A 23,064-nucleotide genomic window follows, 5' to 3' on the forward strand; every position below is an offset into this window, starting at 1 on the left:
CTTGCCAAAGAAGTTAAGAAGCTCTTCTCCAGGGGGAGGAATAACTGCCCTATTGACTATAACGCGCATCCCCGTTTTAGGTCCGATTCTCAATCTCACTTGGTCATGGGTTGCTTTTGTCACTATGGCCTGATAAAAATGCTCTTCTGAAAAAGAGCTGTTTGGAAAGAATTCAGACTTTACAGCCACACAGCATCATACTTTGTATAAATTACAATGATTTATTCTCCTTTCCTCTTTCATCTCATTTTCCTCCGTTTTTATAACAGCTGAGTAAGCATGCACTCTCGGTTTATTTTTTCACGTTCGTGCCTATGCATTTTCCAAGTAGGGCTGCATTAGGAATATCCGATTAGTTAACACGATGATATTGTTAACTGCCTGTCTGAGATTTTGTGAGCCCTCGGTGGAGCTCATATGCCCTTTGGATGACCACAGAAACACCGCCGCTCCAACTCCCGAAGTGGGAATCAGGTTCATTTCCCACATGCAATAATTTAGGGATAACCCAACCAGAGAGAAACCGTCTTAGTTCATCAGTGCGCTCACTCCAAGGGCAGCCGGGCAATTCTTTCCCGAGACATCTGTCTGATCAGGATCTGATCCAGAACATTTCTGAGCGTAAGTTCATTTTATAACTTTATGATTTTCCTCCCTCCTGCTTTCTTTCTAACAGCCTCATTTTTCTATTTCATTTCCCAATCCTGAACGTGAGAGTTGGGAGAGCCCCTTTTTATGGAGTGGATGCTAAAGTGCTCTGTTAGGCCGTATATTTATTAACTGGAGTGAAATGGCTTTTCACAGCCAGACAACCTTCCTAGCCTCCTTGCTACCTCTATATTTAAGAAAGTCACTCCTTGCATGTGCTGGACAATGGCTCTGTGTCAACCAGTAAGGAAAGAGAGAGAAGGCTTCCCTGGTGGCGCAGTGGTTGAGAATCTGCCTGCCGATACAGGGGACACGGGTTCGAGCCCTGGTCTGGGAAGATCCCACATGCCGCGGAGCAACTAGGCCCGTGAGCCACAACTGCTGAGCCTGTGCGTCTGGAGCCTGTGCTCCGCAACAAGAGAGGCCACGACAGTGAGAGGCCCGCGCACCGCGATGAAGAGCGGCCCCCGCTTGCCACAACTAGAGAAAGCCCTCGCACAGAAACGAAGACCCAACACAGCCAAAAATAAAAATAAATTAATTAAAAAGAAGGCTCAACATTAAAAAAAAAGAGAGAGTGAGAGAGAGAATGTGGGGGGCTGCAGGGGAGCCTTGACACAGCTAATGAGTGCATTTCCGGTTCTCATTATCCACAGGTGTTCCGTGGCTTTCATGTGTCTGCTGCGCGTCTCTCTGTTCACTCAGTTTGCTATTACTAACATGTGGGTTGCCTTTGATGGAGGATGTATTTATTTTCTGTATCGAAATTTTACTTGTGTTTATGCCTGAGATCCAATCTGGAATAGCTTTGGGGGCGGGGGTGGGAGGAGAAGGAGAAATAGGGAAGAGAGAGTGTGCGCGTGCGCGTGTGTGTTACCATCTCAAGGCACCCCTAACAGAGATGCCGGGCTGTCAGATGGTCCCCTCCAAGAGGTGCTCTCTGCTGGATTAGCTTTAGCAGGAAGATTCCCTTGTGTGACATGTAACTTTGGTGTATCTAGTTGTATCTCTTGCCACCAGCATACCTGTCAGATGTGATCAGAGGGTTGGCAGCTAGTCCCATTCCATTTTCAGATAATTTATTTTACTTTTTCTCTTTTTCTTCCTCTGAGTTAGGATTTGGCAGTTGTATGTGCCGGGAAAGTGCAGGAGGATAGCCCAGCACTACTCTGTTGTTCCTCAGTGGCCGCTTTGGGACGTTTGTTTTCATATATATTCACAATTTGAGAATGAATACAAATATACATTCCATTCAGGAAAACCTCTGATCTCTGGTTCTATAGCAGCTTGGTTAGATAAGATCACAGATTTCGTGGACGCTCCCTCTTCTTCCTGGAGACGGCACATTTGTGCCATTGTTGGTCACCGCAGAGCTTGATAGCGGCTGGCTGGAGATGCGACCACCACAGTGGAGAAGCAAGGGTTAGGTGGCCTGGGTTGATAAAAGTTTCTGCTCCCCAACCCTGATAATACAGCTGGTGGAGGACGGCTTTTGTGTGTTTCTCAGTGGAAAGAGGAAGGTTTGCTACTCAGCAGGCAAAAGCAATATTTCATCTCTTGTAAAAGAGTTGCAAAATGCCTTATATGTCCAGAGAGACTATCACGGCTTTATTTGTGTTCTTCATTATTTGCCTGGTTGTGTTCAAACTGGAAACTCTTACTGTAATTAAGCAATGCTTTTATTTATATTGGAAAGTATGTACATTGTTTGCCTTCTGGCATTCCCTGCAGTACCCTTGGAAGAGTTGCAGAGTCTCTTGTCTAAAATTAAAGACCAATAACACGACACTCTATTCTTTGGAGGTGGTAGGAGATGCAGTTTCTCTGAGCTTAAGAGGAGATTTTCCAAAGGTTTTCATGGCTTGCAAAAAAATAAACAAGCAGATAGCATTCTCTATACCTACGGCCTTTCTGAGGAGTGGCTGCAGGTGCTGTAGAGGTGATACTGTAAGGCCTGTGGACTTACCAGACTACTTCAGAGATTGTCTTTTTAAGACAAACCATATACAAGAAAATATTGGAAAGAACCGTAAAATGGTATATGCTTTTGTACTAGGGAAGAGGAAAACAGGGATTTGTCAGAAGACAAGACAATCCTTCACAGTTTTCTAAAATAAGATGGTATTATTGACTGATGCCACCAATTTTTCCCCCTAAAGTAAGATATCTTTTCTTTTCCCCACTAGCACCCTCATCCATTGCTTTGGTCCAGGCTAAAGAAGTTACAAGATACAGTGTTGCTCTGGCTTGGCTGGAACCAGACCGGCCCAATGGGGTGATCTTGGAGTATGAAGTCAAGTATTATGAGAAGGTATTACTTGAATAAGCAAGGTTCTTCTCCTTTCTTCCCCCCAACCCCTCTTTCCTTCCCTCCTTCCTTCCTTCTTTTCCTTCTCTCTATAGTTTTGGTCAGTTATAAGTCCTGGAATACTAGGAAATCTCAAAACCAAATGCATTTTGCTTCCCAATCAAATCCAATTATGAATTTTATGTATTAAGTTGCTAATCTTAAAAAAGAGAAAAAACACATTATGTTCTAATATAACTGTATTTTTTCTTTCTAGTCCTGCAAATCAAGATAGCTAAGCTAAGAATGTCTTATCTATAAACCTTCTATCAGGAAGAGTGACTCATAAAAGTTGAAATAATGATCTGTTTAAGTAGATCACTGCTATTCAGAATCAAGGTGTGGATTTTGATGACTTTTAATAGAAAATCAAGGAAAGAAAATTACATTCTTCAGCCTCTTAAAGTTATAGAAAGACATCATGTTTTACAAATAACTTGTCTCTTAAAGGACAGCATTCTGAAGAGAGTTATTTGCATTCAAGGTTGTCTAGAAAATGAACAATTGTCTCTTTCTTTTTAAAGGTAATCACTTATTGGCTTCCTTATTAAAAGCAGAAAGGGGACAGGATTTTTTTTTTTTTTGAAACCAGATTATAACATTTTTGACATTTTCTAGAATGGAAAATAGAAAAAGAAAAGGGACCTTCTTGCAGTAGTTATTTCTGTGAAATTGCTGGGTGTGGAGTGAGAAAAGCCATCAACCATCATCTAATGTTCTTTTCAAAAAAAAGATTACGGGTAAAGATCTGGATATGGTCAGTGTCAATAGCGATCATACCTGAACTCCACATTTCTTTCAACATCTAAGTAACAATAGTACTTCTAACATTGAACTGAATATAGTGTTTAGAGTTTATCAATCTCCATTTACTTTCAACCTCTGAATGGACTGGCTTGGCTGCCTTAATACTGTATCGGAGTAAGTGGGAGATTTATTTTGCCACCTTCCCTAATTTTATCCTCTCGTAATGTAGGATCAGAATGAACGAAGCTATCGGATCGTTCGGACGGCTGCCAGGAACACGGATATCAAAGGCCTGAACCCTCTGACTTCCTATGTTTTCCACGTCCGAGCCAGGACAGCAGCTGGCTACGGAGATTTCAGCGAGCCCCTGGAGGTCACAACCAACACAGGTAACGAGTTCTGAGATTCTTTGTACAATCCAGGGCAAATCCCATTATGGTGAACGAAGAAGCTATACAGATTTTTGGTTAGGCAAACATTTTGTTGCAAAGGCTATTGCTTGAAACTAGATAACCAGTGTCCGTAACTTAGCACACCTCTTGCTATTTAGAGAAGAACATTTTTCATAACGGTATCTGATCTGTCTTTTCATATGATTGAAAAATGTCTATCTTTCTCCTGTGTTGAGCCTTCCGTAAACCATGAAAACTGGGATGGCCAAACTGACTAATGGACAGTTGCATAACTATCTTACATTAAGCTAAGGAGTTTTCTCCCTGGGAAGATTAGAGAAGGTACCAATTTTTTTTTTTTCTCTCCTATGTATTTCTAGGAATCTGTTCAAATCAAGTCAGATCAGTTTTTTTAAAAGCCCCTCTAGACAACTACATCAATCTTTCAACATTGTGAGTTGGACCAACTGGATGATTGAATCAAAATGTTAATAGAGGGCATACCTATGAATAAGCAATTTACATAAGACATATGTAAATGTCTCCCCTCCATAATTAACAAACCAAAATTGAGCCTACTGGATAAGGAGCTGGTGGGGCAGAATTTCCTACATTAATTCTAGAAAGTAATTTTATTCACAAATTATTAAATAGAATATGAATGAAAAAAGAAAGAAAGTACTCTAGAATAAAATCTGAAGGAGTTTGACATCCTTTGTGATTATCCTGGAAGGCTTCAAGGAGGAAGTGGCTTTTGAGCTGGGCAATAATAGACAGGTTTTTTATAGATGGGGTGTGAGGATGCAGTGGAGAGGTCATTCAAAACTGCTTGTCCTTTTGGCAATTTCCAGGTGTCTTTCTCACTAAGGAATTCATCAGATCCTTAAGTAAGAGTTTGGGCTGAGACTAGAAAGGAAGAGAAGAAAAAGCAATGAGTGGAAATGTTTACCATAGGATTTAATAAGAGTCTTCTGGTTGGAGTTCTTCATACAATTATAAAAAAGAATGTCTTCGTCTCATTAAGGCTGTCTTAGAAGATGCTGTTGTGTGAATACTTAACGTAGAGCAAAATAGGCTGTGAGCATTTCAAATGGCTTCAGAGAGTTGAAACTTGTGACAGTCAGAAGTTCTAGCGCTTAGGACCTTGCCCAAGGTGATCCTTGTGTAACTGTCTTTGCCAGTGCCTTCCCGGATCATTGGAGACGGGGCCAACTCCACCGTCCTGCTGGTCTCCGTCTCCGGCAGCGCGGTGCTCGTGGTTATTCTCATCGCCGCTTTTGTCATCAGCAGGAGGTAAGCACTTAAGCCACTCACTGCCCCTGACCCCCTTCCCAGTTTTTATGAGGGAGCTTTTTGTCTCCTCCACACAAAGCTGAGGCTTTTGATTAGCATCATAAACACGACATTTGCAGCACAAACTCCCTCCTCTTTGCTTTGATCTCCCCACCCCGCTGTAGAGCTTCCGGCTGGACCCTGGTGGCAGCCCTCACCACTGAGAGTCCTGGAAAGACCCGACTGATTGCAGGAAACTAAGCTGAAAAGCAGGCCATCGGGAACTTTCTAGATATTCTAGGCTGTAAGGTGTTACATTTATACCTCTCTTAAGCCTGAACTGACTGCCAAAGGCCAAAAAAAAAAAGCCATGTAAAACAGACCTCACGTTTGAGCTCTATTTGTCAACTGCGTTACTTCACCTCTTTGAGTCATTGTTTCCTTTTTGTAAAATAGGGATAATAAAATATCTGCCTCTAAGAGTTATTGACAGGAGAGTTTTGATAGGCAAAGTAGATCATCTGTCACACAGAGAGTACTTCAACATGATATTCGTTCATAACAGTAACCAAAGCAAGGAAGTGGGCATTCCATCGTCCCTTAGGAAAAGCCATCGACATTTCCAGAGAGTATCCTTTGAGCACTTTGTGGGCATGGCATTGTTCTTGGAAATGGATCTAAAACAGCAATTACTTATTCTATGAGAGTTTACACTCTAACTTGATACTTGGAAAACAGTCTAGAAAAGAGAGGCATAGAAAGAGCTTGACAGCATATTCTTTTGTGTGTGTGTATGTGTGTGTGTGTTACTATAAAACTTTATTTACAAAAACAGGTGGTGAGCTGGATTTGGCTGAGGGCCATACTTTGCCAACCCCTGAGCTTGAAAGCATATTCTTTTGATCCAGTTTTTCTTATCATCATTGCCTCCATCAATTATTAACACTGCCTGGAGCTTCCAGAAGAATGGGGGGGGAGGGGGTTTGAGGGGACAGCTGCTCATCTTCAACGTGTGTCCACATCTAGGTCCTCTTTGTCTCACGTGTGAGATCCCTTTCTCCAACCTTTACGCCCCCACCCCCACCCCCCATGCCATCAACTGTTTTACAAGATGGGGCTTTTAAGAGAAAAGCAGAACCCGGGCATGTCAAAATGATCCTCTTAAATATAAATCTTTTCATGTCACAGAAGAGGAAACTGATACTCAGAAAGGTACAGTCCTTGTCTGGAGTCACTATATTGCTTTAGTGGTAGATCTGTTACTGGACCCGCAGTAGCCGTGCTTGGACCTCAGGCCACTGTCTGTTGCACTGTCTTTTCCTGGCTCATCGGTTGATGAGCTTATTGATGTCACAGCATAGCCTCTGGCTATTTCCACTGACCTGGGCAAGCCACCATGATTTTCTCTCACTTTGTGGTACATTATAATTAAGGTGATGACCATATATCTTAGTTTGCCTGGATGGTTTCAGTTGTCACCCGTATTTATTAATATCATGTCTCTGCTCTCACTCTGCAGAATGTCCTGGTCTATAGAGATCAATCATGATCCCTCTCGCACAGTACAGCACAACTCCTTATTGTGTGTGGGCACCTCCATTTGTCATCGTGTGTGTTCTTTTTGGTGCAAAGTCTGTTTGATTAGAGCAGTGAATTTCGTCTTGAAGGAGTTAAACCCACCACAGACACTCACCCCTGTTGCTGTAATACACACACACAAACATACATCTAGACATGCCCACTGTACCCTATATAATAGTACAGCTCAGGCTTTGGAAACTTCAACGTGGCCTGAACAGACTCTGAATTCCCAGAGTTCTTTCCTTTCCTGGCGTTTGATTTTGGAAGTCAATCAGGATGGACCTCTTTCTTATTCATCGTCATTTGACTTTGTGCCTGTACACATGCCAGGCTCATAAACACATGGAAACTATAGGCATTCATCTATATCCATCTGATAGCCAAGAGGAGGGAGTGGGATGAGGATTGTATAGAAATTACATGGGCTTTTGCTTTCGTTATTACGTATTTCTGCATTTGAAATTTTTACAGTGTATTATAAACAACTTGTGTCATCAGAAAATAAAGTTGTTGAAAAGTCTAAAACTAAGGAAAAAATTATTATACACTGCCACTGCAAGAAATCTTTGACTGAAATCCAGTACCCCAGAATGTTCAGAACCATTTGAGAGAACGCTTGTTCACAGAAAGTGGGTCTCGTCTCGAATCTCAACCAGGATATTGGTTGGAAGAATTCTCTAGTTGTAGTCTGGCTTTCCTTTAGAGTTACTGTTTTTGTTTATTTTTTGTATTTTAAGTTATCCTAAATACAGCAGTCAGACAGGAGTAATTAGAAATAAGTCACCTCGTTTTAAGTTTTTTTTCAGATTTTTTTTTGACAAAAGAAAAAAGAAAAGCAGATAAAAATGTAATACAGGAAGACAAGTTTATTAAAAGCTGTAGCTATAGAAAATAGCATCGCAAGCTTGATGACTTAATTTCCTTTCTGCTTTTTTTTATTGATCACTTTATTATATAAGGCAGGATTGATCGGATTTCCAATTATGAGTCCCCACCTTAGAGAACTGTGCCTGTCAAGTTACCCAGCCATGATCTTGTCCCTTCTCCCCCATTAAAAAAAAAAAATGTTACTTCCCAAGGCTGATAAACACTGCTTGGTGATTGGTCCTCAATGGATCACTTCTTAGAAAATGAAATGTCAACCCCTTGGCCTCCTATTGATTCTTCTTTAGTGTCGGACATAAAGCTGTCACGGAAAGGCTGCCTGGAGCCAGGTAGCTGACAGGCTTTGCAGCGGCCGATGCACACTCAGCTGATTCTTCTCCGCAAGCAGGTTGCGTGCTCTGTCATAACGGACCGCAGATGTTTAAATGGGACAAGAACAGGTGAGAAGAGAAGAGACAGGTAGTGCAGACAAAAGTCTGGTCCATGCTTTTAGTGAGAGTACAAATGAAAGATGGTAAATGGTACCCCTAAAATCATCTCACCACCCTGCAGCCAGCCATCTGGAAGAGCGACAGATGAAACATCCTAGCCTGGAAAATGATGCGGCTGCTTCTTGCCTCTTAGAGCCATGGGTAGTCGATGGCAGAATGGATGCGAGGGACGGACCCCTTATAGGGTGATTCCCTACACTGCTGATGACATGGGAGATTGTTTTAAGAGGTAGATGGGCAGAGATCCACACAGTGAGAAGAGTTTCAGTCCTTCCTATTACTTCAAAGGACAATCTGTTTGCTAATTTGTCATTTAAGAAAGAGGAAATGTCCTCAGGCTCACAGCTAGTATCTTGCTGGATTTTTTTTTTTTACAGCAATTGTTTATTTTATTATATTTACTTTATATGGAGAAATATGAGCTTTAGGCAAGTCAGAGTCATCTTTAATTTTTCCAATGAGAAGATCCACTTTTTTCTTTTGACCAACTTGGAAGTGTAAACATTTGGGGATCTCAGTGAAAGAAGGAAATTCCTAAATTTATACATTTTATTTATATATTTAAAATAATATACAGAATACATTGACTTAGATTTATTGTATGTTTTTACCATCCACATTATGTTGAGGAAATTAACTTACATTTTTTATAGGCATCTTTGATCAGTGTCTTCCCGTGTCACTTATCACATACGTTATAATTTAAGGATTCTGTCAGCTTTTCAGAGAATGTAATTGTGCCTGCCATCTGGGTGGTTTAAGGTCCAGCATTTCTTGTATTTATGGAATGCTGTCTCTAGAAGTCTTCCTAAACTGCATGTGCACATTCTGTTGGCACCATTGCCTTCTACTCCTGTAGGTACACATTTGTGATCTCCACGGTGTAACCACTTTATTGCTTTTGAAAGTGATTTTTGACTGTTAACAATGACATCCTAAAATGCAATGATAAGGTCATAACCTCAGGACTAACGAACTTAGCGATCAACTGTGTTAAATTCCTCTGACAACTACCTCCCCCTTTTATATGAATGATTTTTTCAGTTTACCTCCAAGCATCCTAAATAGTATTAATTCAGGTTGCTTTGGGCCAGCGTGTCTTCCCCAAATAGAATTTTATTGTTCAGTATGTATGAGAAACACTTTTAAGAAAGAATTAGAATGCAAGATGAGTTCCTCTTTTCTAAAGGACAGTTTGGTGACCAGAGACAAGTACTGCCTGATAACCAGCCATAGGTGGCGTTTCTACTGACCTTCTGATGAGCTCTGGTGCTGCCGGGTTTCCATTTATGTTAGGGTTATAAAGTACCCCTTTTACCTGAATTAAAGAAGTGAATTAATTGATTTTAAGAAAAAAATGAAATGGCTATGGCAAAATTTGTGAAGGAGGTACACATACGGCTCAGGGTAGGAAACTACTGGCATCTTGTATATTAGGAACTTGAGGCCTAGAGAGGAGGTTAAACCGTTAGCTGCACAGGGTCATACAGCTAGTTAGTTGCCTGATCAGGACAGAAGTCCATCTCTCCTGACTTCCAGTACTGGCCTGGATAGATTATTTTAATGTCTTCTGGACTGAAAACATTGACCTACATCAAAAGTTAGCATTGACAACTGTAGCAAACCAGAGCTTCAGGAGTCTCCTTCACGATGTACCATTTGTGATGTGTGATTTGATGTGTAATCTAACACGTGCTGTAAGGTCAGACCTTGCACGTTAGTTTTATCTTCTTTGCAAGGTTACGATTTTCCACTTTGGAGCCGAAACTGTTCCCATAATGCTAAAACAGTCACCATTCAGACTCTATCTTCCCCAGTGTCCTAATTGTAATATTATGGTCACATAAGAATGAATACACTTAAATGTTAGCCTAAATTGGCTCTGATGAAGTCGTGTAAATTCCTACAATTCGTTGGCAGATGGTACTGCGGGAACATTTCTAAACAACCTGTGTGCCCTCGTGTGGTTCAGTTCCACCCATGTCAAAATGTTGCTCATGAAGAACATGTAGCCATCATTTGGTGCAAGAACAATGACAGCTTAAGGAAGGGGAAAAAGAATAGCTTCGATGCATCTGCATAGGTGATGCCATTAAACGCTGGAAAGTGTCCTCCTGGAGCTGTGCTAGTTATTACATTGCTTTATCTTCTTTAATCTACACTTTAGCTGAATAAATTACTTACCTTTTGCTAATTCGTTTTGGAACAGTGAGCCCCACCAATCAAACCCATCGACTTGATCAGGGAAGTCAGTATTTTACTAAAAGTGGGGTGCGTGCTGGGCCCTGTCACACTTCGCTCCACTGTTTTGTTGGTTTTATCGGGTAGTCAAGGTGCCAGGAACAACACATTGGTTGGGAGGGCAGGGCTGGGGTCTCATGCTGTCCCTGGACAATGTCTGTTAATACCCTGATTCCGCCTCCCTTTGACAGAGGCGAGCTTAGTCACAGGCTTTCAAAGTTTCACCTGCAGAGGAGTCTCTTTACCTCCTGCAGTTAAAAGGTTCCATGTTTCCTTCGGGAGCATTCACTCACAAACCACTCCCCTCCTTCCCCCCTTTTTGTAATCAGCTTGCCCACGTCTCAATAATTAGAAAATCGTCCACAAAGGTTTCCTTCTGTCATTCAGGTGATCTGCCTTGGATGTCAATTTAGCACTCTTTTAGGCGATGTGGTTTCCTCTGGTCTGGCTGACCCAACGATAAGCTTCCATAGGCTTTCTTTCTCTGGACAATAACGAACACATTGTCCCACCCTGAGCCTAAGGAGAAAGGGTCATCAGGTGACAAAGGTAGAGCAGGACTCAGGCTTTTTAGTTTTAAGGGTATTATTAAGTAGCTAATAGGCTACAATTAGCTTTTGAACAGTAATCCCTGTGTTTCTTTGTCAGCATTCCCTGTACGCTACCGGGGTCTTCTCCTCCAAGTAACACTCCAAGTAAAGTTTCTTGATAGGGAGGGTGGGAGGGAGGGAGACGCAAGAGGGAAGAGATATGGGAACATAAGTATATGTATAACTGATTCACTTTGTTATATAGCAGAAACTAACACACCATTGTAAAGCAATTATACTCCAATAAAGATGTTAAAAAAAAAAAAATACACCTTCTACCAGAAAAGCTGTCCTTCAGAGTTGAAGGAGAGAGAAAGAGTTTTCCAGACAAGCAAAAGCTAATGGAGTTCATCACCACTAGACTGGCCTTACAAGAAATGTTAAAAGGACTTATTTAAGCTGAAACAAGAGGGTGTTAATTAGTTGCAGGAAAACATATGAAAGTATAAATCTCACAGGTAAAGGTAAATATGCAGTAAAAATCAGAATAATTTAAAGTTGTAAGGTTAATTACTTACAAAGCTTGTATGAAGATTAAAAGACATGAGTAGTAAAAACAGCTATAACTACAATACTTTGCTGAGATACACAAGATAAAAAGATGTAAATTGTGACATCAAAAACATAAAACAGGGCTTCCCTGGTGGCGCAGTGGTTGAGAGTCCGCCTGCCGATGCAGGGGACATGGGTTCGTGCCCCCGTCCGGGAGGATCCCACATGCCGCGGAGCGGCTGGGCCCGTGAGCCATGGCCGCTGAGCCTGCGCGTCCGGAGCCTGTGCTCCGCAACGGGAGAGGCCACAACAGTGAGAGACCCGTGTACCACAAAAAAAAACCCAAAGAAACATAAAACATTGGCGGGGAGGGAATAAAAATAGAGAGTTTTATATAAAAAAAAATACACCTCCTAATTTACTTCCTCCTTCTATGTTCGGAAGCCTGAGGAGGGGGTGGGCAGGTCAGCCTTGTAATGGTCCCTGCCATTTTACCTCTCCTCTGGCTTTGCACAGATTTCATGAATATGTTGATGGAAAATGGCACTCCTGGGCTGCTTGAGGCTGCCCCTTTCTTTTGGTATCTACAAGGGTTTTTTGTTTGTTTGTTTGTTTTTGCGGTACCCGGGCCTCTCACTGTTGTGACCTCTACCGTTGCGGAGCACAGGCTCCGGACGCGCAGGCTCAGTGGCCATGGCTCACGGGCCCAGCCGCTCCGCGGCACGTGGGATCTTCACGGACCGGGGCACGAACCCATGTCCCCTGAATCGGCAGGTGTACTCTCAACCACTGCGCCACCAGGGAAGCCCTCTACAAGGGTTTTTGATGAACTCTCTGACAGTTTAAAGTTGGGACAAAAGCTTCTCTGCTCGATGCATTTTTTCTTCTTTGAAGGAAAGAAATTCAAATCAGTATTCGAGATCTAAAGTTGTTTAAAATATATACTTGTAATTTTAGATAATGCTTTTAGGAGCTCTGATAAGATACAATCTCCCGAGCTGGCAGGACCCTATCACACCCTTGGGACCTAGGCACGCATTTCCCTGACATAAAATACTATTTTCATAATCCCTGACCTAACACTCTTATATTTCCTTTAAAAGGAGAGGGGAGGGGGAGTTTTGGAGGGGACTACATCTTTCATACAAATGTTTGGTTTCAGGATGTTTAAACCTGTTTAGCTTCTTCGATGAAGCAATGGATTTTGAGAGCAAGTGGAATCCAATTTAAGTAGATTTACTGATATAAAATGTACTATGACTTATAATTAACTCTCACCAGCTATCATCATATAACTTCATCCATGCTGGGAGAGGCATGTGAGGTAGTGAGCTAGATGGGGCAGACACACTCCTGTATTTGCTAGGAGGGTCATGGGTAAATGACTTGCCCTCCTGCCTCCATGTTCTCATCTGTACAATGGGACTGAACATGTGTCTGTCTGCCTGATTGCTTTCATAGGGTTGTTGAGAAGATGCCATGAAATGTTATATGGGAAGGCTCTTTTAAAAGTTAAATACAAAGTAAAAATGCAAGCTATTATTTGGGACTGAATGACTCGCACTTTGAAGTGAACTCTAGTGACTGAGGTCTCTGTTTACTGAGCTGGTTCCTGCTTTGCAAACAGTTAGGGGAAGAGATAATATATGTGATGAGAGCACTTTGAAAAGTTAAATGCAGTGTAAAAATGCCAAGTATTATTATTTGCAAGGGAATTATACACACAGAGGAACATCTGTAGGCTCTGAGGGTCTGACTGCAGAGCTGGTTCCTGCGTTGCTGGCAATTAGGAGAGGAATGTGGGTGAAGGGCTGGGACACGTGACTGTGACTGGGCTGCTCTCTGGTGGCACTGCGTGGCCCTCTCTCTTTTCCATGACCATCCTGCCCTTCTTGACTTGTTCAAAGTGCAGGGGTTCAGGTTATCAGATTCAGACAGGACCACACTGCTGCGACCCCCTGTGGCCACCAGGGACTCTTGTCACCACAGAGCCTGTTTCCTCACATATAAGAGTCTTGACGGACCTCATCTTTAAAGCTCTAAGAAAATTACAAGATGATTATAAAGTGCAATATAAACTTGACATTTTTGACAGAAACATACATGTACATATTTTATTCACTAATACGGTCTCATCTTCCAACTTTACAGAGTTCTAATATGGACTGAGTTGATTTTCCAATTTAACACACATACACATAGACACATATATATGTGTCTATGTATAATGTATCAAGATGACTGATTCAAGAATTATATATATTGAAGCTTGCTTTTTCCCAAGACTTTTTATAACCAAGCCTGATCTCACTCCTATGGGACACTGAGAGCAGAAGGCCAACTGTAGGACCATACACTGTTTTTTGGAGAAAAGAATTAGGCGACAAATGGAAACTTATTTTTTGTTTTGTTTTGTTTTTATTTGGTTGCATGGGGTCTTAATTGCGGGATCTTCGTTGTGGCACGTGGGGGGTCAGTAGTTGCAGCACGCGGGCTCTAGAGCACACAGGTTTAGTTGCCCCACAGCATGTGGGATCTTAGTTCCCTGACCAGGGATCGAACCCAAGTCCCCTGCATTGGAAGGCAGATTCTTAACCACTGGGCCGCCAGGGAAGTCCCGGATCCTTATTTTTACTGCTGCAAGTTTTCTACAAACTCTGTTTACCTTTTAAATTGTCGTTAATCATTTAGGAATTTGTATGCAGCAGCCGAAGCCAATAACCACAAAACTATTGTTTTAAGAATATCATATAATAGGATAATGAGTTTTTTTGTGGTGAAAGCAACAGGGCTTACTATTACTTATCACATACTGACTACGATTGCCTTTGATGTATGCAGAATTCACCTAGGGAAACTTATTTTAATTCAGAATATGTATGTGGGGAAATTAGCCAGTAAACTTCTAATCTATTTTCAATATAATAAATTTCTCCTGGGGATTTAAAATTATAATTGGATTATAAAATATTTGCTGTATCACCTCAGTTTAATACTGTGGTTACGAGCAGAGACTCTGGACTCTGTGGTGACAAGTTACTTACCCTGTTATTTCACCTCCCGTAAACCTCAGTTTTCTCATCTGTGAAATGTGTGTTACGTATCTGCCTGCCTTAATTATGGTAGGAAAGAACTTGTGGTTTACAGATTTTGAAAATATTGTTTTTTATCTTTTAATAGACGGAGTAAATACAGTAAAGCGAAACAAGAAGCAGACGAAGAGAAACATTTGAACCAAGGTACAGAAAGCTGGATTGAAAATAATTTTATTTTTAGAGCATGTCTCGTGTTTTCAGTTTAGAAATGTCTAAATAATATTCACATGGCTATTAATATTATATTCCTTTCATGAAATTATCCAAATAATGTACTTCAGGGTTTCAAACTGAAATAGGTGATTGGCATTTTTTTTTAAGTGAAATTAAAGATGGAGGTTGGGTAATTTCCTTAGATGCTTCTTTTTCCTTATCTTATCCTCCAACCTGAAAAAGTATTGGTCTAGCTGGCTCATTTTTGTAGCTGGGTGGCAAGATTTAGAAGGTCACAATTTTTCTCTTATTATAAGGTAAACATTTTGGAGACAATAGAATAAGAAATAGAACACACCACAGAATATGTGCTGTGGAATTCAGGACTATCGATATTTCTTTAGTGGATTTTCGTTATTTTGATATTCCAAGTGGAGTCAAAGACTGAATTCAAAGAATCGGCTCTGAATGACTTGAGCAAGATAGAAAACTCTGGAATGGACGTTGATTGGTGTCTCTCCAGGAGTTCTGTCCACGAGAACTTTCTGAGGTGATGGCAGTGGTCTTTATCTGCACCATCTAATGCATTAGCCAAGGGGCCACAAGCACCACTGAATACTTGAAAAGTAGTGAGAATGAGGAAGTGACTTTTAAATTTTATTTAATTTTAACTGATTTATATGTAAATAACACCGAGTGGTTAATAGCTACCTTATTAGTAGCTAATAGGTAGAAGGGCTGGAAGAATAATCCTGAGAAAGGTTTTCTTGGCTAGAGCCTGTGAAGTGATGAAGGGTCATGGAGTGTCTGATAATTTTCCATTTGTTCATCTTGTCTCCTTTCTAAAAGCACACTTTCTCATTTGCGTGTGGTATATATTTTTAAAAACAAAAATGATGCATTTTTTTGAGATGAGGACAAAACTGACAGTCTTGGAAAATCAAAGGGTTTGAGCCAACCGGTATCCTACACCTCTCAGCGCCCCAAAGCCCCAAGAGCTCGAGCAGGGAGAGGCGGGGTGTAAAATGCCAGTGGAAAGTTCCCAGTAATCTCTTTTTTTTTTTTTTTTTTTTTTTTTTTTGCGCGTTACACGGGCCTCTCCCTGTTGTGGCCTCTCCCGTTGCGGAGCACAGGCTCCGGACGCGCAGGCTCAGCGGCCACGGCTCACGGGCCCAGCTGCTCCGCGGCATGTGGGATCTTCCCAGACCGGGGCACAAACCCGTGTCCCCTGCATCGGCAGGTGTACTCTCAACCACTGCGCCACCAGGGAAGCCCCCCAGTAATCTCTAATGCATCTTGTCCCGGACATCTCTGGCTGCCCCAGAGCTCACATTCCGAATTCAGTTTACCAGTGACTATGGGGTGTGGCCGAATTACCCTTCTTAGTATTTAAACCATTGATTCGCCGAAGCTTCCAGGTGAAATTCAATGTCTTTTCTTACAGCACTTTCTTTCCAAAACAGAATAAAAGTGGAACTCCAATACAGAGTTTGTATTTTCAAATCAAATAGCAGATACTATCCCTCTCGTCCACTTAACCTAGGTTTAATCTTAGTTTGTTAATTGTTGTCAATTGTTGGTCCAGATATGAGGCAAAAGATGATATCTTGTATCACAGGTCATTTGAGAAAGTTTCTATCATCTTCCCTAAGGGAAGAAAGCTGGAGATGGTGGGTAGGATGTGAGCAACTGATTGGGACAACAATATTTATTTAATTTTAAATTGTGTTTAGTTTTTTTTGTTGTTGAATTTTATTTTATTTATTTTTTTATACAGCAAGTTCTTATTAGTTATCCATTTTATACATATTAGTGTACACATGTCAATCCCAATCTCCCAATTCATCCCACCACCACCCCCCCCACTCCCCTCACCACTTTCCCCCCTTGGTGTCCATACGTTTGTTCTCTACAACCGTGTCTCAATTTCTGCCCTGCAAACCGGTTCATCTGTACTATTTTTCTAGGTTCCACCTACATGTGTTAATATGCGATATTTGTTTTTCTCTTTCTGACTTACTTCACTCTGTATGACAGTCTCTAGATTCATCCACGTCTCTACAAATGACCCATTTTCGTTCCTTTTTATGGCTGAGTAATATTCCATTGTATATATGCACCACATCTTCTTTACCCATTCGTCTGTCGATGGACATTTAGGTTGCTTCCATTACCTGGTTATTGTAAATAGTGCTACAATGAACACTGGGGTGCATGTGTCTTTTTGAATTATAGTTTTCTCAGGGTATATGCCCAGTAGTGGGATTGCTGGGTCCTATGGTAATTCTATTTTTAGTTTTTTAAGGAACCTCCATACTGTTCTCCACAGTGGCTTTATCAATTTACTTTCCCACCAACAGTGCAAGAGGGTTCCCTTTTCTCCACACCCTCTCCAGCATTTGGGACAGCAATATTTAGATAACACATTCCAAATTTCCTTATAGAGACTCTCTTTTCTTCCACGGGATAGGTTGTTTTTAAAATTTCCTCCCTGAAGTGTGAAGACATTCCAGGAACTCAGTAGAGCTACAGCCTCTTAAGTAGCAAACAATTCTTATTTACCCACTAACGAAACCCGGAGCAAGAATTTAAACATTTTCTTATGTCTACGCTAAGTATTTTTCTCATGCTAAGAAAATTTTTTCTGTGCTGAATATTTTTAGACCCAGAGAACTTCAGTGTATTAGTGGTTCCTGAGAAGTGTTCCGCCAACCTTTTGCATGTTTATTACTCAGGTGTTAGAACTTACGTGGATCCCTTTACGTACGAAGATCCCAACCAAGCAGTTCGAGAATTTGCCAAAGAAATCGACGCATCCTGCATTAAGATTGAAAAAGTCATAGGAGTTGGTAAGTGTCTGTGTCTATAAGCCTGTTTTCTTTGTGGATATTAAATATATGTATGTGGATTATATAAATGCATTAGAATGTATTGTATGTGCCTGTATATGTAAATATCTGTGTACCTGAAATTTCCTTGATCTACATAAAACACCAGCACAGTGCCTACTGTATAATAAGCACTCAACAAATGTTAGCTATTGGCTGTTATTCCTTCTCCTTGAACGTGTTTCTGGTTCAGAGTCAGTTCTTTTTCTCTCCCAAAGGTGAATTTGGTGAAGTATGCAGTGGGCGTCTCAAAGTGCCTGGCAAAAGAGAAATCTACGTGGCTATCAAGACTTTGAAAGCTGGTTATACAGACAAACAGAGGAGGGACTTCCTGAGTGAGGCCAGCATCATGGGACAGTTTGACCACCCAAATATCATTCACTTGGAAGGCGTTGTCACCAAATGTATGTGCGTCGCTCCCTTTACAAAGCCAAGTTAGAAGTTACTGGCAAATTAAACACACATTTTCTTTCCAGGGAAATGACAGATGGAGCAGACCCACTGATTGCTAATAGGAGGAAATCAGTGCAGGACAAGTCATTAATCTTGTAGTCATTTCTAAATGGGGGTATGGTGTAGGCTGATACCCTATTTCCAAGGCAGCTTGTGTGAGATTTTAGCGAAATTAATATTGCAGATTTTTGGTATGCCTTGCCATCCTTCAAATCTTTGCTAGACCAAACTGATTGTCACAGGATAGGCGCAAGCAGATGGTAAGCAAAATAAATTTTAAGTACTTTTCATATAAAACACAACAAAACCTCACCACACCTTATGTTCGAAGCTTGGGTTCCAGATGCAGGGAGTGCACCTTGGTCATCTGTTATATTGGGGGATTTGCTTGTCTGCTCTGCCTGATTTATGGAGCTGCAGTTGCAGTTCAGCACCTATTTCCAGGAACACCTGGTTGCACCTTCCTTTTTTAGTCCATTAGCATTCGCTCAGCCCGTGAAGCACGCTTCAGTTAAAATCCGACACAGCTCAAAAGATGCATTTTGCGAAGCAGACCCTGAATACACCTGTAAGACTGGCCAAGACCAACTTGTACAGCACCACATGGACAGGGCAGCTGAAATGGTTACTATTGAAGGTGGCTCTGTTCCAGAAGCCTTAGTACCTATTATAGTTACTACAAGTCAAGGATCTTGTAAGCCTGGGGCTGTGTCTCCAGGACAGCCAAAGAGCCATTTAATTTGATACCAGGTGCCTGGGAAAAGCGTCCTCCATCAACCGGTGCAGCGTGGCTGCCGCAGTGGGTGAAATGGAGGTGTAAACGTTGGATGTTAGGTCTGGGGCAAAGGGGGCAGTAAGACACAAGGGTACACAATCTTTAGGCAGGGAAAATTTGGAAATTACTAAAAAGTGAGAGCAGATATACACTAATTTAGAGGTCCTCAAACTTGAACATACATCAGAATTCTGGAAAACTCATTAAAACACTTTCCTGGGCCTCATCTTCAGAGGTTTGATTTAGTGAGTGGGAGCCCATGAGTTCCCATTTCTGAAGAGCTCAAGGTCAATCAAGCTATAGTCCCTGGAACCACACTTTGAGCACCTTTGACCTAGTGACCAAAGATTTACACATCATCTACTGCTAGTAAATTATGAGGCCTTGACTAGTTGCTCAAGTTCTCAGTTTCCTCATCTGTAAAATAGAGATAAAAATGGAATGGAATATTTAGCATGTTTGCCATAATGCTTATTTAGCAAATTAAAAAAAAAACACAACTAAGTGTTAACTGGCATTATTATGTCTTAAAAAGTACATCTTTCCCCATCTTTGGAATCCTTCAAAAAAGGAACCTTGATGCTAAGGGTATATAAGTTTTCACCAAAGGTGAAGTCTATAGTTAGCATAGAATAGCTCTATTTGCTTTTTAAGATGAGTTTTACAGACAGAATATTTTTCCCGTGGCCTGTGGAGCTGCCCAGAGCCCTTCACTACTTTAATTAAAAGATAACATTCCCTTTAAATACTTCTGCAGGTCCATTTTCTCAAAAGGAGGCTCTGTTCAACTTGGGGCGTTTTTCCTGGGGCAGACAGTGATTTTTCCTGGGGCAGACAGTGATTTTTGTAGCACCTCTGCAGAAGAGGGAAGAAACGGGATCTTTGTGACCTCTAAAACCCATGGCTATTACAGCTGTAACTGTTACAAACGACTGGATGCATTTGCATAGTGCACTTGTCACTGAATTAAAATGGTTTAAAATTTCCACCAGAGGAGCCATCCGCTTCCCCCCACCTTTCCGCTCCCCACTGCCTCCCTGCCTGTTCCGGGAAAGGGTCTGTCTCTACCCTGGAGCCCAACCTGGACCCATTTCATAAGCCCCTCTGTGCTTACGGAGACATTCATCTTTATTTCTCTTGTAGAGCTCATAAATATTCTGACAAATGGATACTTTTCATAAACAAAAAAATGGAGAATAATTGTGAAGATAGTGCCAACAGTCAGACTAGGGAGGGGTGAGGGTGAAAGAGTGGGAGAGTGTGAATTCACGACTGGACTTCCTTGAGTAACTTTGTAAATGGACAGGGAGGCTATAAATTCTTGCCAGTACCCCGCGGATCTTCTCCTTGCTTCCCCACATTTCCAGAGGGATCTGGTGAAATGGAAGTAGGTGTTAATGCACCATCAGGGGAGTCACCCCTTCTCTTGAGTTGACAAAGTATCATTTGATTGAGGCAGGTTAATTAAAACTCATTTAGATGCATTTGTTCTATGTGGTCACAGATGCAGAGGGTAAATGAGTCTGAGGACTAAAGGCTTCCTAATAATATTGATGGAGAAGGGAAAGGTGTACGGGGACCACTCCCTCCAGCCAAGGGGAAAGAGATTAGAAGTGGTTTTGACGCATCCTTTGGTCTACACCGAGATTCCTGCTTTTTCTGCCTGCTTTCATTCATCACTTGAAAATTAAATGTTCGTGGTGGTGTTTTCTAATCCAACATTTTTGCCTCAGAAAGATTTCTTAGGCACGGTACCAAATGTTCAATCGAAGAACAAATTGATAAATGGGACTTCATTGAAATTAAAAACGTCTGCTCTTCTAAAATTTTGCCTCTGAAATGAAGACATTTCTCCTTTCCCCACACCAGTACAGAGTCTCATCTGATAGGGGCTCTGGGCGGGAAATGTACTCGTTTAGAATAATTCTGGGGGCTTTCCGGCAGTGGCACAGAGCAACCCATTTTCCCTGACTGGATGTCTACGTCCAAACAGTCCACAAGGACAGCAATGAATGTTTTTGATTTTTCAAACTAACATTTTATTTTCCTCACAGGAACTCTTCTGTTCTCTTGGCTTTACCCCTTGCCTTAGTAAAATATCGAAGATTTACACCCCACTGCCACAAATACCCTTTAGAAAGAAGGAATTTCAGACCTTGAGTGCATTGCCAGGGATTAAGAAACTAAAGAATGATCCTTATTTCCTAAGGTCCTCGGAAAGAAAACCAAAGTGAAATGAGAGTGTTTCCCACTTCTCTCAAACCTTAAAATCATTCTGATTTCTTTGCTTAGAAAAGGGAGAAGGGCACACAAAGGTTCTAGTCCTGAATTAAAATTGCTGCCTAGGATGAAATCACTTATTGACCCTTTTCTGTGATTTTGTTGTTGCTGCTGCTGAGGTTGGCAGCTTAAGGAAGCAAATAGACTGAGTTTATTTATAGATAGGAAAAGGGAAAAGAAAGGATATAGCCCCTGACCTGAGTGAGGCAGGGGGAAAAGCTAAGACGGTACATGCTTGAACTTTAAGATGAGTCTGGGTAATGAAGTATCCAACATAGCTCCCAGAAGCTTGGGTTCCTCTAAATAGGTAAGAAAAAAAAAAGTTTCTCTGTTCATGATTCCTTTAGCATTGTACAAGTGGCTCTTCTGGGGACAGAATTAATTAATTATCTTAAAGATTTTTTTCTCCTTTAAACGGGCCATTTATCTTCTTCTCCATTTGCTTGAGAGAGCAAATACCCATCCACGTGCTCCCTGGATACCAGAGGCCACTTTATTAAAGACCTTGTCAACAAGCCACCCAAAGGGTTAACCTTCCAGATGGAATTTAAACCTACTCGTCCTTTTAATATTTCATTCCTAGCTCCCCACAGCTGAGGCATAAGCTTGGCTTGTTTTAATTAAATTAGATCGCACAAGACAGGTGTCCTGGCAGGAAAATTGCGCACAGCCCATTTTTATCTCATTAACTGCAGTGCTCATCAAGGGTTTTGTGTTTTTCTTTCTGGAAACTCTAGGTAAACCAGTAATGATCATAACAGAGTACATGGAGAATGGCTCCTTGGATGCATTCCTCAGGGTATGTGACTGCTTTATATTAAACCCAAGAATGTTGGTATTTAGAAATCTCTAACAGACTTCGAGTATTTGTTCTGTTTGGTTGTATTCATGGACTTTTTTCTAATGAGGCAAAGGAAGAAGAGGAGAAATAGAGAATGATGTGATTTTTAAAGGCTCTTCAATAATCCACGTACAAGGAGGGTAGTATTTGATTTATTCTTGTATCGTGGGGCTGTTTGAGCCATAGATTCATTATAGTTGGATAATTTCCATCTATTACAGGAAGCAAACCCAGCTCCTAGGATATACTCTACTCATGAATTAGTGACTTTGGTCAAAAAGGCCCGGAAATCATATTGAGTTTCACTGCACACCGGATACAGATATCAAAAAAGATCCAAGTAATAAATGCCTGGTGAAAATTAATTTGGCCTAATGCTAATGAGATTGTACCTTATTTCTTTCCTCTGCAGAAGAATGATGGCAGATTTACGGTCATTCAGCTGGTGGGCATGCTTCGTGGCATTGGGTCCGGGATGAAGTATTTATCTGATATGAGCTACGTGCATCGAGATCTAGCTGCACGGAACATTCTGGTCAATAGCAACTTGGTCTGCAAAGTGTCTGATTTTGGCATGTCCCGAGTGCTAGAGGATGATCCAGAAGCAGCTTATACCACCAGGGTAAGAAAGATTTGTGACCTCTGGGCTTTGACTCTGACGAAACTGTTCCTCTCACTTTGATGTTTTAAACCCTTTGTGATTTTTACAAGTTTCCTCATCCTTCAGAGCCCCTTCATAGCCATGCATCCATTTTTAAACCATGTTTCCAAGAGGGATTTTGAAACAGCCTCTAGATGTGTGACCACTTTACAAAGCCACAGGTTAGAGCGTCACTTATTATTGTATTTTTTCACACTTAATCTACCTTCCTTCCTTCCTTTCTTCTTGTTTG

The 23,064-nt window shown here is 41.3% G+C and overlaps 1 protein-coding gene across 4 annotated transcripts in view; it reads left to right on the plus strand.

Annotated features, from left to right (window-relative positions):
* The window catches only part of EPHA4 (EPH receptor A4), a 143,739-nt gene that overhangs the window by 103,386 nt on the left and 17,289 nt on the right, over positions 1-23,064 (plus strand). For all 4 annotated transcript variants that reach the window (XR_002174020.3, XR_012332967.1, XM_019923596.3 and 1 more), the window contains exons 6-13: positions 2,835-2,959; positions 3,972-4,131; positions 5,316-5,427; positions 14,867-14,925; positions 17,670-17,783; positions 18,041-18,226; positions 22,068-22,129; positions 22,584-22,793. Coding sequence is in view for 2 of the 4 variants with exons in the window: in XM_019923596.3 (XP_019779155.1) it covers positions 2,835-2,959; positions 3,972-4,131; positions 5,316-5,427; positions 14,867-14,925; positions 17,670-17,783; positions 18,041-18,226; positions 22,068-22,129; positions 22,584-22,793 (1,028 nt within the window). In the remaining 2 variants the exon portion in view is untranslated. The remainder of the gene's footprint in view (positions 1-2,834; positions 2,960-3,971; positions 4,132-5,315; positions 5,428-14,866; positions 14,926-17,669; positions 17,784-18,040; positions 18,227-22,067; positions 22,130-22,583; positions 22,794-23,064) is intronic.

The sequence above is a fragment of the Tursiops truncatus genome, chromosome 7, assembly GCF_011762595.2.
Source record: "Tursiops truncatus isolate mTurTru1 chromosome 7, mTurTru1.mat.Y, whole genome shotgun sequence".
Classification (NCBI taxonomy): Eukaryota; Metazoa; Chordata; class Mammalia; order Artiodactyla; family Delphinidae; genus Tursiops; species Tursiops truncatus.